The sequence below is a fragment of the Candoia aspera genome, chromosome 1 (genome assembly GCF_035149785.1).
Source record: "Candoia aspera isolate rCanAsp1 chromosome 1, rCanAsp1.hap2, whole genome shotgun sequence".
Classification (NCBI taxonomy): Eukaryota; Metazoa; Chordata; class Lepidosauria; order Squamata; family Boidae; genus Candoia; species Candoia aspera.
In genome coordinates this window covers 136542738-136560149 of record NC_086153.1, presented here as the reverse complement: position 1 = coordinate 136560149, position 17412 = coordinate 136542738, and the positions used below count along the sequence as shown (strand labels likewise).

The 17412-nt window shown below is 39.8% G+C and overlaps 1 protein-coding gene across 1 annotated transcript in view; it reads right to left on the bottom strand.

The window, feature by feature from the left end:
- Positions 1–17412, bottom strand: part of DCDC2C (doublecortin domain containing 2C) — a 55303-nt gene that overhangs the window by 10923 nt on the left and 26968 nt on the right. The window contains exons 8-11 of the mRNA XM_063314164.1: positions 15268–15368; positions 4111–4173; positions 3718–3774; positions 2193–2216 (exon numbers count right to left, since the gene is read on the bottom strand). Of these exons, the coding sequence (XP_063170234.1) occupies positions 2193–2216; positions 3718–3774; positions 4111–4173; positions 15268–15368 (245 nt within the window). The remainder of the gene's footprint in view (positions 1–2192; positions 2217–3717; positions 3775–4110; positions 4174–15267; positions 15369–17412) is intronic.

Here is a 17412-nt window from a genome sequence, read left to right as displayed (position 1 = left end):
TTTACCAAGGCATTCTTTTGTCAAAGACAACATACACTTATTATATAAGTTTCTATTCTTCAGAACCCAAATGATTAATGCAAAGAACTGAACTATATTGAGTGGGATTGCAAGAGATTGACTCAGGATGCAAGATGTGACTGCTTGAGAACAGTAATACACATTAAATGTAGAATAAAGAATGCATGATACTCCTTAATCCCAAGAAACTAAAAACTTTTAAACATTGATTAAATTCTTAATCAGGGTCAAAAGAAAATTTGTTGAATCCCACATTTAGTTCTGCTGGATTTTTAAAAAAATCCAGCAGAACTAAATGTGGGATTCAACAAATTTTCTTTTGACCCTGTATACTAATAATCTTACTCTGAAATCTTTGGGAATATATATATCCAGACATGCTTTATATTCAACATAAATATTTCTCAAACACATTAGCCATTCATGATGCTACACTATTCTATATAAAATTGTCCACTAATTTTCTTAACACTTACACAGGCATTCAGATAGAAGTCCTAGGGTGTAATCTTGTACGCATCTGATCTGTTTGAAATCCATTATTTTTGGCAAAACAACAACAGGCTATTAAGGCTGCAATCCTGTACACACTTACTCTGGAATAAGGCCCACTGAACGGGTCTTGCTTCTGAATACAGAAGCCTATGTAGGACTGTGCCAAAAATCCCACTGTATGCAGAATTGCAGCCCTAGATTACAAACTTTAATTGGAAGTTATTTCTACACATCTCTTTTAGGTTACAGCTGATGCATAACAACTCTAGTGAATTAATATCATATAATCTTTGGAGGAGCTCTAAAATATGTAGCTGTAGGCATTAAGTTGTATCAAGAAAGTAAGCAGAGATATTCACTTAAAAGGATTTTGTGGGTAACGCATGGAAAACCAATTAGAAAATCAATATAGATTTAATTTTTTAAAGTCAAAAAATTTCAGTGGGAGACAAAATGCTTCATCAAGCAATATGCACTTTATTGACAGATTTGGCATTATTAATTAAAAAGTACTCTTTCACTGATAGTGGATTGCTGAAGTAATCAATAGTAATAAATTATTCCTATGGATCTTTGCAAGTATTTAAACCACATACCTTGCTTAATCCAATAGAAGCAAATGCTTTGTAACTGCTGCCAAAGCAAATGTTTTATAGATATATAACATTATAGATAATATAGGAAAATTTAGGCACTTAAGTAAATAGGAAGGACTATAATACATGCAAGGGCCTAATGGTTTCTCATTTGAAAACAGAATCATGACAGAAGGAAAGTAATTTTATCAGAGAATGATAAATCTTCAGTTATCTTTTTGACACAACCATTGAGTTTGGTTTTTTAAAAGTAATATTTTGTTTATTCAAAACTATGAAAAATGTTATAGTTTATTCCAAATATTCTGAAGGAATGACTGAACTTGAAGCAGTGTAAAAATTATAATTTTGAAAGAACAATGGGAAAAGTTTTCTTTTATTCGTATCATGGCACTAGCTTCAATTCAATTTTGATATATTATAAATATTAGGCAAGAAAAACAAGGATTTCACAGTAGAAGCTAAAATTGATGGACTGCTTCCTCAATATCCTGAAAATGCTTTCTCTTGTCTCATATATCAATGGTACACTGCAATTGACCAGGCAAGATTGCAAGTTGTTTCTTCTATAGATACTTTTTCCCTATAGTGAAATTAATGTGAGTGAAATCACAGTGGAATATATGGAAAAGTGAGATATGTAATATAAAAGATTCCATTCTCTCTGTTCTGTGGTGGAAACAATATGAAATAAGCTGTTTTATCGTCTGATTTAATAAACTATCCCACTTGAAGAAATGTTTACTATAAACAAACAAACAAAAATTAAGGTCTTGAGTTAAGCTAGATTCCTAGTGACATAGCCATGTAATTTTGAGGGGAATAATAAATTAATAGTTTGCCATTGCCTTCTTCTAGGATTTATCTTTTTACTTCCAATCTAGTCTATAGCCTGTGATTTTCTGGCAATCTCCCATCCAATTATTAACCAGAGGTGACCCTGCTTAGCTTCCGTGCCAGTTCGGCCACATACTGAGACTATAAAGCAAAAGGAAGTCAATAATTTCCCTATTCAAGTATTTCACATTTTGCTATTTCATAAATTTTATTGACTGAAAAAATTAGATATTTAACACTGACCTGAAGTTTCTCACCTTCTTTTTCCTACATGAAAAAAGCAGTAAGAATTAGTTTTTCAGCTTTCTATTGTTTAAGGTGTACAACATTTGCTAAATCTTATGCATAGCCATTATAGCGGAATACAGATTTTTATTTTATTCTGGCTCTACAAGGAACAAGCTAGTTTCTTCTCTACATTCTCGGTCACAGGTATTTAAAAAATATCTTGCAACAAAAATGAAGAGTTCATAGATGTATGCTAGAATAATAACAGTTTAAACGAAGTTTGTATAAGAGCTAAAGCAACCTTCTGTCTTCAGGTACTAGCGCTCACACTTTATGGCCCAAAACAGTCATATAACATCAGTCCTGTGGAAGATACATTGGTTGCTGGTTTATTATTGTGTGCCATCAAGGTGCTGGTTATAACCTTTAAAGTCTCACATGGCTTGGGGCCTAGTTATCTGTGAAACCACTTATTCCAAATACAATCCACCTGCCCAAGATGTGCCTGCAGAGGGGACTGCTGACAGTAGGGGCCTTGGAGGTGAACCTTCTCTGCACATGCTCCCTGCCTGTGGAATTCTCTCCCACCAAGTATAAGATCTTCCCCTCCCTCGGGGTATTCAGGAAACTTGTGAATATCTGGCTTTTTCAAAGTAAATTCAGGAATTGAGATCTGGGATTCCTCCACGCCCTGCCAGAAGAAGCAGAGTATCTGCTTGCAGGCTGCTTTCCACTACCTGCCTACCCGCCCCTGTCTTCCACAGTACTCGAGGAAGGTCAGAGAGACAATGGTCAAAATTGCTCTGGGTAAAATCATTTGGAGGGTAAGCACAGTGTTTTTGCTCTCCATAAGAAACTGCTTGTATCTTCAGTGGACTACCATCTGTTGGGGCTGAATTATGTAGCTGTACGCGTCCGCACAAGGAGAGATTGGTGAAAACAGTGTTGCAGTGTCACGATGCAAGTCCTACCCCTGTTCTACATGTGTGGTGATGTTGCATGAATGCCCCAAAGGGGGGAAACTTGTGTGCAACACTATTTTTTGTCATTCTGATTAAAACGGCAGGTTCTTGCATAGACCACTGACCGAGCTATTCTGTGCTTTATATATATAAAGTATCTGCAATATTTTAAAGTTGCTATTATGTTGAGTAAGGCAGAAATCAAATTGAAATGATAACATAATGCATAATATATTTTCATCAAATAAAGAAAGAAAATTAAAAGCAGAAATCATACAATTGTGTCCATTTGCAAAATGATAAATATGACTGAAGCACTGAACAGTGAATTATTGAACCCACGGATCTCAATCTGCCTGAAGCTATGCTACTCTTCAGCTGAAGTGATTGGCAAAATATTTGTGCTGTAATTTTTTTTTAACTGTTAATCAGATCAACTATCACATATCGGTAGTTTTGGTTATTTAACATTCATTTCTCTTTTTAACAAACTAGGAAGCAAGCACTCAAAATTGAGATTTCATGTTAAATATCAAAGTTTGCTTTCTGGTATTATAAAAAACAAAAGTAAAACTGACCTGGTCCTCTATATTCTCAGCATAAATTGTCTCATCCTGAACAATCTCAGCTGGAGCCTTGGTAAGATAAATTCTAGTTATATTTGCATAAAAGATGAAAATAAATCAAAGTTTTCCTATATTACCATGAATTAGAAAAAAGTAACTTGTCTGTTATTTAAAAAATACTTTACATTTTGCCCTTTGTTAGTGATCCTGAAGGCCGCTTCTTATGAACAGTAAATGCAGGTGCCAAGACCCAATGCACCTGAAATGTCCTAAATGATTTTTACTTGCTAGGATTGTTTTTCTGCTTTAAAATGGAAAAGCTTTAAGACAGAATCAGGATTTCATTTTACATTTCTAATGTCATTCCCCAATGCTTAACAAAAAAACAAAAAACAAAAAACAAACCTGGTCTTTTAAATTCCCAGGATCTGCATAAATCTCCTCATCCTGGATGACCTCAGCTGGGACCTTGGATAATATAAATTCCAATTCAGTTTAAGGACTTTCCACTTTTTATTACAGATAAGAAAAAAAAAAGCAGTCAGCTATTTCCCTTACTGAAGGATAAAATTTCTATGTAGCAAACCTAAGACTCAATTCTTTCAAGTAACAAATATAAACACAAAACCTGTTACAAATGTCACAATATTATTCTCTTTTAACAAACTAACAAGCAAGGATTTATACCTGAGATTTCATTTTAAGTAACAAATATTGCTTTCAAATGCTGGAAAAACTGTTAACAAAACTAACCTGTTCTTCTCTCATCCCAGGATGCAAATACATTTTCTCAACCTCAGGTACAGCTTTGGTTAGGATAAAGTCTAGTTAATACTTGCATGAACAGAATTCATTAAAATGAAATTTACCCTACATTATTTTATCACAAATCAGGGAAAAAAGTCAAGCAGGGATTTATTTCCCTTAAAACCACTGGAATTTAAATACCTTATATTGCTCTCCAGAGTTACAAAAACAGTAACAAAACTAACCAGTTTTATTGTAATTCCAGGATATGAATAAATGTCCTTGTCCTGGACAACCTCATCTATAGCCTTTATTAGAATAAAATCCAGTTATGATTCACATGATCAGAAAGAAATAAAATATAAGCTTTCCTACATTACTTTATCACAATCTGAAAAAATAAGCAATGCTCTGTTTACCTTTTAAAAACTGGTTTTTATACTTTGTACAAGCAAATCTCAAGTCAAGTTCTCACTATGCATAGCAAATGAAGTTGAAAAGACTGCTTGAAAGCATTTTCACTTAAAATATGTCTGGTACATAAAAATGTAACACGTTAAGAATTCTAGCCTAATTGTTCCTTCAGCTGCTTGTTCTTAGGTAAAATATCTTTTACGTCTACAGTTTCTCCTTCCACAATATTAACCTCGCTCAGAACGAGAACTAAGCCCAAGTCTCAATAACCTTGAATAATTTGTGACATTGAAATACTTTATATATACAAAGATTTTTTTTAAAAAAAGATTAGGCTCTTTTTTTGGTATGTCATAATAGAACATCTTAATGTCCGTTTAGAATTTAAGCAAAAAAAAAAGTTGCATAAAATGGTGCTATAACAACAAACTGAACTGTAAGCAGAATGCTGCATTTCCATCGTGCAAAGCACAGGTATAGTGACAAAAGATAAGTTTGACGTTATTTGAGGGAGCTTACAGTATTAGGTCAAAGGCAAGAGAAAACACTACAGCAAACTAAAAAGGAAAGGTCACAAAGTCATTAACATGTGCAGAGAATGAAAGTAGCTTTCTTCAAAAGACTCTCTTAACTTAATTTCACCAGTAATGTAATTCTGGTTTGGTTTCTGACTAAGTGTTAATCTCTAATAATCATGGGTTGGTAAAACAAATTTCTGACAAAGCAATGACCCAGACATTGGAAAGCCATTTTTTTTAAGGCAATAATTGTATTAATGTTTACAAATACAAAGATAAAAAACTAATAGAAACTAAGAAGAATATAAAAAGTAAAAAATAAAAAGTGCAGAGGGAAAAAAGGATATAGACAAATAAATAAATAAAAAGGAAAAAAAATAGGAAAAAATACTGTATATATAAAAAACGACTCCCCCCCTCTCCAGACAAGTAAAAACAACTTCAGGGACTTAACACCTTCTCTAATGTTTCAATAATAATAATAATAAAAAAATATTTTCTTCCCATATCTCATTTCTTATCAATAAATAACTTGTAAAAGCTCATCATTCACTCCTAATTAGCTCTTCCATTAAGAGCTACCAGAAATAATAACATGTATATATATTTTAACCTTAACCAAATTAATCCCTTTTTTTTTTCAACTTATCATTTTCTCTACAAAATAAAGCAAAAGAAATCTCTCCCCTTGTCATATCTGTTATCAATAAACAAGTCTTTAAAATCTCTCTGAAAAACTCCTTCACTAGTAAATCTTTAAAGCTTCATCATTCAGTCCTGGTAAAAGAAAAAAAGTTCCATTAAGAGCTGCCAGAAACCACAACATACATACATACATACATACATACTGTCATGTTCGCCGTTTCAATGTCTTTGATACATCGTAACGTTTCGCATGTCATTAATTGGATGCGTGTTTCATCTCTATGGGGAGGATGGGAACAGTTATCTTTTCGCTTTGCTTTGGAATGTATTTGTCTTATCTACTGCGCTCAAGGTTACTTTCCCAGGCTAGCAACTCTGACGATTGCTAGCACCTGTGCCGGGCGGGGCTGTTACGAGGGAGGCGGGATACGTTTGCACCAAGGGTTTAAGTTTGTATTTGCCGCGCTTTTGCTCATTCTCAGCTTTCTTTGTACTTGTCTTTAGTTCTCTAATAAATCAGATTTCATTTAGCAGCCTCTTGTGAGTCTGAGTATTTGGGCTAGGGCAATCATTACATAAAGCTGAGAATCTCAGATCCTAACCCCGCTGGCCCCTGTCCAGGAAAGACAAGTGTCGAACCCTGTGAGGGAGAGAGCCCGCGATGACCGAACCCGACATCATGATGATGGAAGAAGGGGAACCGGACTCGACCGTGAGGCAGTCCGGCCGACCGTCCCAAGGTGGGGAGCTGTCAGCCATCCGGGAAGAGGCGAGCTCCGAGTCGGAGAGTGAAGCCGGGGGGCTGAAAACGGCCCCGGAGACCACCGTGAATTCTCCGGGCGAGCTGCTCACCTGGGATGAGACCCAAGGAGATGCCACCGTAGCGGGGGGCCCATCCTGGAGGCAGAGATACCCATTATCCCCCAACGTGGTGCAGGTGCAGCCAACGGAGGGCTCACCCACTCCGGATCGGATCCGAGTACTGGAGTCCAAAATGGATTCGTTGGAGGCTATACTGAAACAGCTGAGCTTGGATGTGACCTCGTTGCGAGAGGTCCGGGAAGAATCAAGCCAGAGGCATTCAACCCCTTCTTCCCAGGGGCGGTCCCCGGAACGGCGACGGGTGGTGCGGAGGCGCGAAGGGGACCAGTCGGTCCAGATGGAAATCGCAGCATCGCCCGGGCGATCGCCCCGGGGCCCCGTGCCGCCCCGAGCCAGGGAAGCACCAGCCGCGGCAGCACCAGTGGTGGGGCGCAGCCCGGCGGGAGGCGGCATGCGAGACTTCCCTGTCAAGTTTGATGGGGACCCGACCAAACTCTCGTTCTTCCTGACGAATGCGAAAACTTACATGGAAGAATGGGGAGCGGTTTTCCAATCGGAGAAGGCAAGGATCATCACCATTGCCACCAAACTGAAGGGGAGGGCGGCAGACTGGTATGTCCAGATGTGCCAGTCGGAAGCGCCTGAACTGGAAAGTTTCGATGAGTTCCTCTGGGCGTTGAAACAACACTTCGAGGACCCCTTAGCAAAAGAGAGAGCAAAGCGAGCCCTGAAGGAACTCAAGCAGGGGTTCAGATCGGTCGCAGATTATGCTTTGGAGTTTAAAGCGCTAGCTGGGAAGGTGGATGACTGGTCCCAAGCAACCATTATCGAGCTCTTCAAGGATGGCTTGAATACAGAGGTGCTGCGCTGGTCCCTGGGGAGGGACGACCCATATACGCTGTACGAATGGATCCTGCTGGCGGGGAGGGCTGAACATGCCCAGGAGATCTTTGCCCAGCGGAAGACCGCCAAGTCGGGGCGGGAGGTGAAACCCAGCCGCCCAGTGAGCACCGGGGGGAAACCGGGACAACGACCCTGGGACGAGGAGCGGGAGAAGCGGTACGCAAAAGGCTTGTGTTTGAGATGTGGTAAGGAGGGGCATCGAGTAGCAGCATGCCCGAAGGCAAAGGGGGAGGAACGGCCCGGCAAACCGTCGGCGAAGTCCCCTGCATTGCCAAGGAAGCAGAAAGCCGCGGTGGCTGAAGCCGAGGGAGACGATGTGATGTTCTACGACATGGAAGGGGAGACCGAAATCCTGCCGCCGGCGGGAAACGCCAGCCACCTGCTCTAAAGGGCGCCGCTGGGCAGGTGGTAGAGGAAGGGCGCGAGCCTCCATCGGTGAGTGGCAGTTACCGCATTCTCACGGTGAAATTGAAATTGGGCTCCCAATCCAAGACTGTAGAAGTATGGGCCATGATTGATTCGGGGTGTTCCCGGTGTCTTATGCACCCCGACGTGGTAGCGGCTTTGGAGCTACCCATTTTCCCTTTACAACGACCCATCGCTTTTACTCAACTGGATGGGTCCATGGCAGGGGGCAAACCGGTCACCCATTTTACAGGGCGCGTAGCCTTGCAACTGGGCAGCCACCAAGAAGGGTTGTCTTTTGTCGTGGCTCCGGTGGGGGGGCCCTTGGTGGTGTTGGGGGTACCCTGGTTGATGCAGCAAAACCCCCACATAAACTGGGTTTACCGAACTATCACGTTCAGGGATGGGTTCTATCAAGCGGCCGAGGGGAAGGGTGCCCCAGAGGAGATGGTGGGGGTTGCGGCAGCTGCGACTCCGCCTTACCCGGTTCCTCCTCTGGAAGGCTTGCCGGCCGAGTACAGGATGTTTGCTGACGTATTCGGTGAAAAGGAAGCCGACCAGTTGCCCCCCCATCGAAAGACGGACTGTGCCATAGAACTGCTGCCCAACACCCAATTGCCCAAGCCAAAGATTTATTCCATGACACAAAAGGAACTGACTCTGTTGAGAGACTTTGTGGACAAAAATCTGGCGCGCGGATTCATTGAGCCGGCAAATTCACCGGTGGGGGCGCCGGTGCTTTTTCGCCCAAAAAAGGATGGGACATTGAGACTTTGTACCGATTTCCGCGGATTAAATGCCGTCTCAATTTCCAACAAATATCCCTTGCCATTGATCAAGGACATGTTGTCACATCTGGCCAAGGGAAAGATCTTCTCTAAGCTTGATTTAAGAGAAGCCTACTATCGTGTACGAATCAAGGAGGGGGATGAGTGGAAAACTGCATTCAATTGCCCGTTGGGAGCTTTCCAGTATAAGGTGTTACCATTCGGTTTGGCTGGGGCCCCTGGGGTATTTATGCAATTAATCAATGAGGTACTGCATGAACATCTGTTTAAAGGGGTACTGGTGTATTTGGATGATGTATTTATACTGAATTTATACTGAAACCATGGAAGAGCATGTGGCTCTGGTAAGGAAAGTATTGTGTAAACTCAGATCAGCTGAATTGTATGCCAAACTGTCTAAATGTGCCTTTCATCAGACCCGAATTGACTACTTGGGGTATAGAATTTCAGATAAAGGCATAGAGATGGACCCTGCCAAGGTGCAGGCTATCATGGACTGGGAGAGTCCCCGCACCCGCAGGCAACTGCAAAGTTTCCTGGGGTTCAGCAACTACTACAGATTATTCATAAGGGGGTTCGCCGAGATTGCCTTGCCACTAACTGAACTGCTTCGAACAAAAGGGGTGGGAGATACTCGGAGAGTCAAGAATCCCGGGGCGCTGTTGCGCTGGACGCCTGCTTGTCAAACGGCGTTTGAGCGGCTGAAAGCAGCTTTTGTCAAGGAGCCCATTTTACAGCATCCTGATCCCTCAAAGCCTTTTGTAGTACAGGCAGATGCCTCCGATTATTCCATTGGGGCATTGTTGATGCAACAAGACGGGACTGGATGCCTCAAGCCCTGTGCCTACTTATCCCGCAAATTCTCCGAAACTGAAAGACGTTGGCATGTCTGGGAAAAGGAGGCATTTGCAGTAAAAGCCGCGTTGGAAGCTTGGCGGCATCTGTTAGAGGGGGCAAATCATCCTTTTGAAGTATGGACTGATCATAAAAACTTGGAGGCGCTTACTGCCCCTCGGAAACTGAGCCCCAAACAGGTCCGTTGGGCTCAATTTTTCAATCGCTTCAATTTTCAATTGAAATTTATTCCGGGGAAAAAGAACTTCTTGGCTGATGCGTTGTCAAGGCAACCTCAGGACGCTGGGGCAGCGCCAGAAGTGGTTAGCACCCTATGGACGGCGCCCCAATTGGGCATGCAGGCTGTGACGCGAAGCCAAACGCGCGCGCAGCAGCCGCCCACCACGGGCGCTGCCCAGCCAAGCACTTTGTCAATTCCCTCCCAGTTGCAACAAAAGTTTCTGAAAGAACTGAAAACGGATACTTGGTTGCTAGCGAATAAAGACAGTGTTACTTTTGACAGAGGCTTCGCTTGGGAATCTAACCGCCTCTATGTTCCTGAAAGCCTCAGAAAAGATGTGTTACTACGTTCACACGATGACAAGCTCGCCGGCCACTTTGGGTTTGTAAAAACCTTGCACCTGGTTCGGAGGCAGTTTTGGTGGCCCACATTGCGTAAAGATGTCAAGGACTACATTGCCTCCTGCACTGTGTGTGCAATGTCTAAACGCAAGGTGGGCAAGCCCCAGGGCCTCCTACAGCCGGTGGCTGCCCCTTCTTCCCCTTGGGAGGAAATCTCCATGGACTTCATTGTAGAACTGCCACCCAGCCAGCGCAAAACAGTCATTTGGGTGGTCAAAGATTATTTCTCTAAACAAGCTCACTTCATCCCTTGCGTGTCCATTCCGTCAGCACGTCAATTGGCCCGCCTGTTTCTGGTACACGTGTACAGGCTACACGGATGCCCCTCCCGCTTAATTTCGGACAGGGGCACACAATTTACCTCCCAATTTTGGCGGGTGTTCCTCAAGCTGTTAGGCACGAAGCAAGCCCTCTCCACGGCTTGGCATCCTCAAACGGACAGGGCCACTGAGGCTCTAAATTCTACTCTGGAGCAGTACCTTCGAGCTTTTGTAAATTATCAGCAAGACAATTGGGTAGACCTCCTACCGTTTGCTGAAGTGGCTTACAACAATGCAGTGCACCAAAGCACTGGCCAAACCCCATTTCGGGTAGCCCAGGGTAAAGACTTTGTGCCTATCCCTGATCTACCACAACCTCCTGCAGGATCAACTACTCCAGATGATTGGACAACACAACTGGCTGACTCCTGGCCAATGATTCAACAGGCATTAGCTGATGCACAAGCGGATTATAAACTGTATGCTGATCGAAAGCGGGGCCCCCACCCTCCATTCCAAGTCGGGGACTCGGTTTACCTTTCCACTAAGTTTCTCAAGTCCTCACAACCTTCAAAGAAACTTGCGCCTAAATTTGTGGGTCCTTTCCCGATTATCGCTCAGATTAACCCTGTGACTTTTAAACTTGACTTGCCTCATAACCTCAAACGCTTACACCCTGTTTTTCATTGCAGTTTGCTCAAACCGACTATTCCTTCTGACCGCTGGCATCGCCAACCTCCACCTCCAACCCCCATCATGATTGATGGTCAGCAACACTTTGAAGTTAAAGAAATTTTGGATTCTAGACGCCTTCGCAATACTTTACAATATTTAGTTCGTTGGAAACATTTCCCTCATCCAGAGTGGGTGGCTGCACCAGATGTGGCTTCCCCTGTCCTCGTAGCCCGTTTTCACTCTGCTTATCCCACTAAGCCAGGTCCTTAGGTGTATTTTTAGGGGGGCGGTATGTCATGTTCGCCGTTTCAATGTCTTTGATACATCGTAACGTTTCGCATGTCATTAATTGGATGCGTGTTTCATCTCTATGGGGAGGATGGGAACAGTTATCTTTTCGCTTTGCTTTGGAATGTATTTGTCTTATCTACTGCGCTCAAGGTTACTTTCCCAGGCTAGCAACTCTGACGATTGCTAGCACCTGTGCCGGGCGGGGCTGTTACGAGGGAGGCGGGATACGTTTGCACCAAGGGTTTAAGTTTGTATTTGCCGCGCTTTTGCTCATTCTCAGCTTTCTTTGTACTTGTCTTTAGTTCTCTAATAAATCAGATTTCATTTAGCAGCCTCTTGTGAGTCTGAGTATTTGGGCTAGGGCAATCATTACACATACATATTTAACCCTGATTGAATAAATCCACTTTATATTCCTTCAGTTTACTTTTAATAAGCTTGATCTTTAATTCCTTCAAATAATGTCCCAGAAGTTGATTTCTTATCATTTTCTCTTTGAATCCTCTCAGAAATTCCTTCATTAGTTTAAAAAGTCTCTTTTGTAAATCCAAATTAAAAAAGTCATCCAAGTCACTCTGATTTATTATCTGCCTGTCCCCTTTTTATTAAATCATCAGCCGATTTCATTTGTAAATCCAAAGTCGTATTTTTTTCCATATCACTCTTGTAATCTGACATTTTAAAATGCATTTTCAGACCCACATTCAGATCAATCTCAGTCTCTATTTTGTCCAATAAAATCTGTTCCTCTTCTGTAGCTTCTGTTAAGTCCATTTTTATAGTGGCAGAAAATCTTAAGAGCAATTTCTGGGCACACTGTTCCCAAATAACCTTGATTTCTTCTATAGTCAAATAATATTGCTCCATTGTATTAATGGGTCTCTTTTCCTTTAATTGTAATCTTTAGTTCTCTCTGATTCCCTCTAGTCAACCTTCAAAGTCCCTTCTTATCATATATTTATCTTCCAACCAACAAAGCTTTCCCACGGGAGTTAAATTCAAAATCTTCATATATATTTTTATAAAATTTTAAGCAACCTGCAGAAAATATTCTTTCAAATCCATCTGGCCCCTTAGCTTTCCAGAATCAACATTTTAGTCCCACTTTTGCTGTTTTTCAAAAGTAAAACTTTTTCTTTTTAATCCTTAAACTTACATGCAACTTCTTTCATCAAGGATAGATGGAAACTCTCCCAGTGTTAAATTAAATTGTTAAGCCATTTTTGAACAGAGAAAGCTATTATTTTCTAGCAATATGGATTTCTGCCCTAGCTTCCAATAATAAAAACATACATAATTTTAATATAAAAATGGTTGCATGACTCTGGAACAATTGCCAATAATCCAAACAGTACAGCCAGAGATGTACTGTATATACTCACAGATAAACCAAGAATTTTAGGTGCCAAAGTATACCCAAAAAATCGGGTTCAGCTTATCCGTAGATGGGCTTATCTGCAAGTATATACGGTAATAGCGTTTTTAAATATGTTTATACTGTACTTCCTGTATATAGTCACATATAAGCCCATCCATAGATAAGCAGATCCTCAAATTTTTAACCAAACTGCGATGAAAAATGTCGCTCAGCAAGGGCAAAACATTGCCAAAAATCCTGCCAGGAAAACTGTCCAGGAAGTCACCAGGAGTCACGGTTGACTCACATACATACAAAACCCCTCAGCAAACACTTGTGATCAAAACAATTGCATGAGAAATACAAAATATGCAAATATGTCTCATTTTCTCTGCTGAGAAAAAGATAGCAATTAATTTATATTAAAAAGTAAGGCTGGTTATGCTTGATCAGAAAAAGTTTTTCTGTTCTCCCTTTCATAATGGTAAATCAAAAGCCCAGGGAAATAGACAATCAGTAGAAATCCAAGAAAATGAACAGAGAATATACTGTATGCTGTGGCTCCTTTGAAAGAGATTACTCTGTTTTTCTATTCTACTTTCCCCTAATTGGAATACTTATACTTAGCCTCTCCCTTTCAGTTTGTTCCCTACAGATAGAATATTGCCCCTTCCTTCCTTCCTTCCTTCCTTCCACACGAGGACAGAAAACCCAAGAGAAGCACACATTCTATCAAAGAATGAAACTTCCCTAATAAACTTTATTAATTCCATTGGTCCTTAAGCATATATCTCTGGGGCCTCTTAACTGTCTTAGTTCTGTTCACACACATATACAAATGAACTGGAGAATTGTAACCAGAGTTATTGCTACTACCTCCCTATACTTTCCTATTGTGAAATATTGTAACCCCTCTTCCTATTTGCTTTAAGGTTCCCCAAATCCTATTTTTTAATAGTTTCACAGAATAAATAGCACTCTGGATTCTGAGCCCTGTCAAAGAGGTCACACAACAGCACTTCCTTTCCCACTCCTACGGAGAAGACTTTGGGGATGCATACCGTTGAAGTTTGGTTCATTTCGAATGCACAGCCTGTTGGTAAGTGTATACCATTAAATTTCATCCTCTGTCTTCTCCACCATTCTACTTTAAAGGCTTTTATTTATTTTAAGACTTCTACTTCTGATTAAAATCTTGATTTAGTAAAATCTAAAATTAACTTAATGAAAACATTGTAGGGTTTACTGTTAAAAATCTACAGGCTAACTCTGTTAATTTGGCCTGAGTCTAAAACAAGAATTCGTATTAGTCAAATAAGAATCACATCCAATAAAGATGTGCAAAGGATTCAAAAGAGGTACTTCAAACCACACAGAACTGCAAAACTCTGAAATGTTTTGCCCAATCTTAATAACCGTTATGGTTAATTGTACCTTTTAAATAACACTAAAACATACGATCTTTTTAAAGCAAGCAACAATTATGAGCGCTTCCATTTGAGATGTTTGTGCAACTGTCCTGCCTCATTTACGGAATGTTATAAAGTCGAAACAATGACATCCTTTATTTGTAATTTACTTATATTTTTCCATTGTTGACTTCTGGCTTTTTTTCTTACCTGAGAAAATTTGTTAAAGAGGGAAGAAGTCCCCCATTGGGGGAGAGGGGTGGTAATATAAATCAAATAAATAAATAAGTAAGTAAGTAAGTAAGTAAGTAAGAAAAATAAAGAAGGAATAGCTGCATAGCACCTATAGACTAGTAGCATAAGTAATCTATCTGGAAATCATCTTAATTAATCAAGGAATGACTTTTCTGAGTATTTTCTGATTATGTAAGTCAGTGCTCAAGTGTCTTGAACTAGAACAAGGCCAACTTTCCAATAGGTATGTAAAAATGCCAAGGTCACAGATTAATCTTTACAAAGTCAGAGATTTCTAAAGATTTTCACATCAGTAGTATTTTATTTCTGAAGATACAGACTTTTTTTTCAGTATACATATTAATATCGGTGACTCTATCTTATTACCATTTATGTTCACTTAAAAAGAACACCCACCCACCCACCCCCACAAAAAAAGTTAAGCTGTCTGCAACTTAAGATCTGAAATGGAGACCCAGCTGGCAAGACTTAACATAAAATTGGTCCATTACAAGAATGTTTTAATTTTTTTAGTAGTCCTGAAAGGAAAGCAAACATAGGAAGCTGGGAATCAGAGTTCCAATAATTTCATTCAGGAAAAATGTACTTTAAACTTACCTGATCAATGGGTATTTCCACTTGAACATCTTTGTCTTCTTGAATCTCATGAGCCCCTTCGATTTCTCTTGGGGACTTACGAGCGATATAGACACTATGCTCTGAAAATGAATCAGTTAAAAAAGCAGTCTATCTTACCCTACAGAACCACTAACATAAACATTCTACAAATACTTTTCTATAGATGAAAAATTTAGTTTTTACTAAGCTTTAGTTGTATCAAACAGAAATTTTAACCTTATTTTTAAGCAACAGTTGCGTAACAATAATTTTGAAAATAGTATTTTTTGCATTAAGAGTCATCCTTATTAGTAAATGAGTAAGCAAAAGGAGATATTATTCAGCTTTGCAAGTATTAATTGATAAATAATAGAAATATTTAGATTACTAAATGTTCAGCCTTCTGGTATAAGGTGTTCAGCTATATTTTATATATGTGTGGATTCAATTTGTATTTCAAGGCAAATTGATCCAATCTGTGCTGCATAAACCAATATGCATAAAAAAGGAACTAATCCTTTAATTTTTGTAATTGTTTTCTAAAAACAAAGAACAAAAATGAGTATAAAAAAAGCACACAAAAACACACAGATTGATGAAAATAAGGTGCATACATTCATCACAATGGGAAGGTTGCTATTAGAAAAATATATACTTTAAACAAAGTTATTAATTTTTCAATATTGTGATTATAGTATAATATTAGTATAATATTACAATATTTTAGGTGGCACCATCTTATACTTTTAAGGAAAAAAATAGAAGATGACATTATTTAATGTAAAGGATCAGTAATACTTCAGCATTGCCCACTTTGTTGTCCCACTACAACTACATTTCTGAGATAATTATCTAAGTTTTGGTACTCTTGTGTTGATTTATTTACTGATAGGGATAACATTCTCTTAACAACTTATGTTCCCAACCAGCAAATAGAATGTTGTTAAAGGCTTTACTTTTTTTGCCTAGCACGCTATTTTAAAGTTACAGAAAAAAATAGCAATCAAAGCTGTTTCAGTCCACAACTTCCAGCTTTAATTCAACTTCTTTCCTTGGAATACAATTCTCTACCTATCCAAATCAATAAAATTTTCAATTCTTCCACAACTTCATCTATTTGAGATGAGTTTGGGCTTTCTTTCATGCTTAAACTTTTATAACTGGAAAATGAACTACTTCTCTTCTGTTCTTTTTGCATATTATCTCTAAAAATCTCTACACTATACATAATTCAATCAACAATACAGTATACAGCCTATTATGAATCAGCTGTATACACATCTGTGAAAAACAATTAATCCCAATCCAGATTTTCTGTTTTTCATTTTGCCATTAAACATTATCCAGGCTTCATGTGGGACTTTCTCTCTCTCCGGTGCCTTCAAGTCAGTGTTGACTCTGGTGACTGCCTGGATTAGACCCTGCAGTTTTCTTGGCAAGATTTTGGAACTGGTTTACCCTTGCCTGATTCCTAGGACTGTGAGTGACTGGCCCAAGGTCACCCACCTGGCTTTGTGCCTAAGGTGGGACTAGAACTCTCAGTCTCCCAGTTTCTAGCCCAGGGCCTTAACCACTACACCAAACTGGCTCTCTTAATATGGATCTACTGAGGCATAAAAAGGGAATGAATGAACAAAGCTTGGTGCTTGTTTCATTTATTTCATAAACAAAGTCATCAAACATGCAATGTACCAGTGAAAGAGACATTGTCCCCTTAGATTCAGTTACTGGTTGCACCACTCTTAGATCCAATAACTGCAACCAAATGTCTGCTGTAATTGGTGAGCAGTCCCTCACATCACTAAATAGGAATTTTGGCCCATTCACCACGGCCCATTTCAGTAGCATTTGAAGGTTTTCTAGCATGAACCACTCACTTCAGGGCTTGCCATAACATCTGCATGGGGTTTATGACTTTGATATTGTTATTCCAAAACAATTTGTTTTTCTTTATCCATGTTCTTGTAGACTTACTTGTAAGTTTGGGATCACTACCTTGTTCCATGAACCACCTGAGTTTCAGCTGGTAGACAGATGACCTGATATTCTTCTGTAGAATTTTCTGAAACAAACAGAATTCAGCCTTCTTTAAATAATGGCACATCATCCAGATCCTGAAGCAGCAAAGTATCCCTAAACTATGAC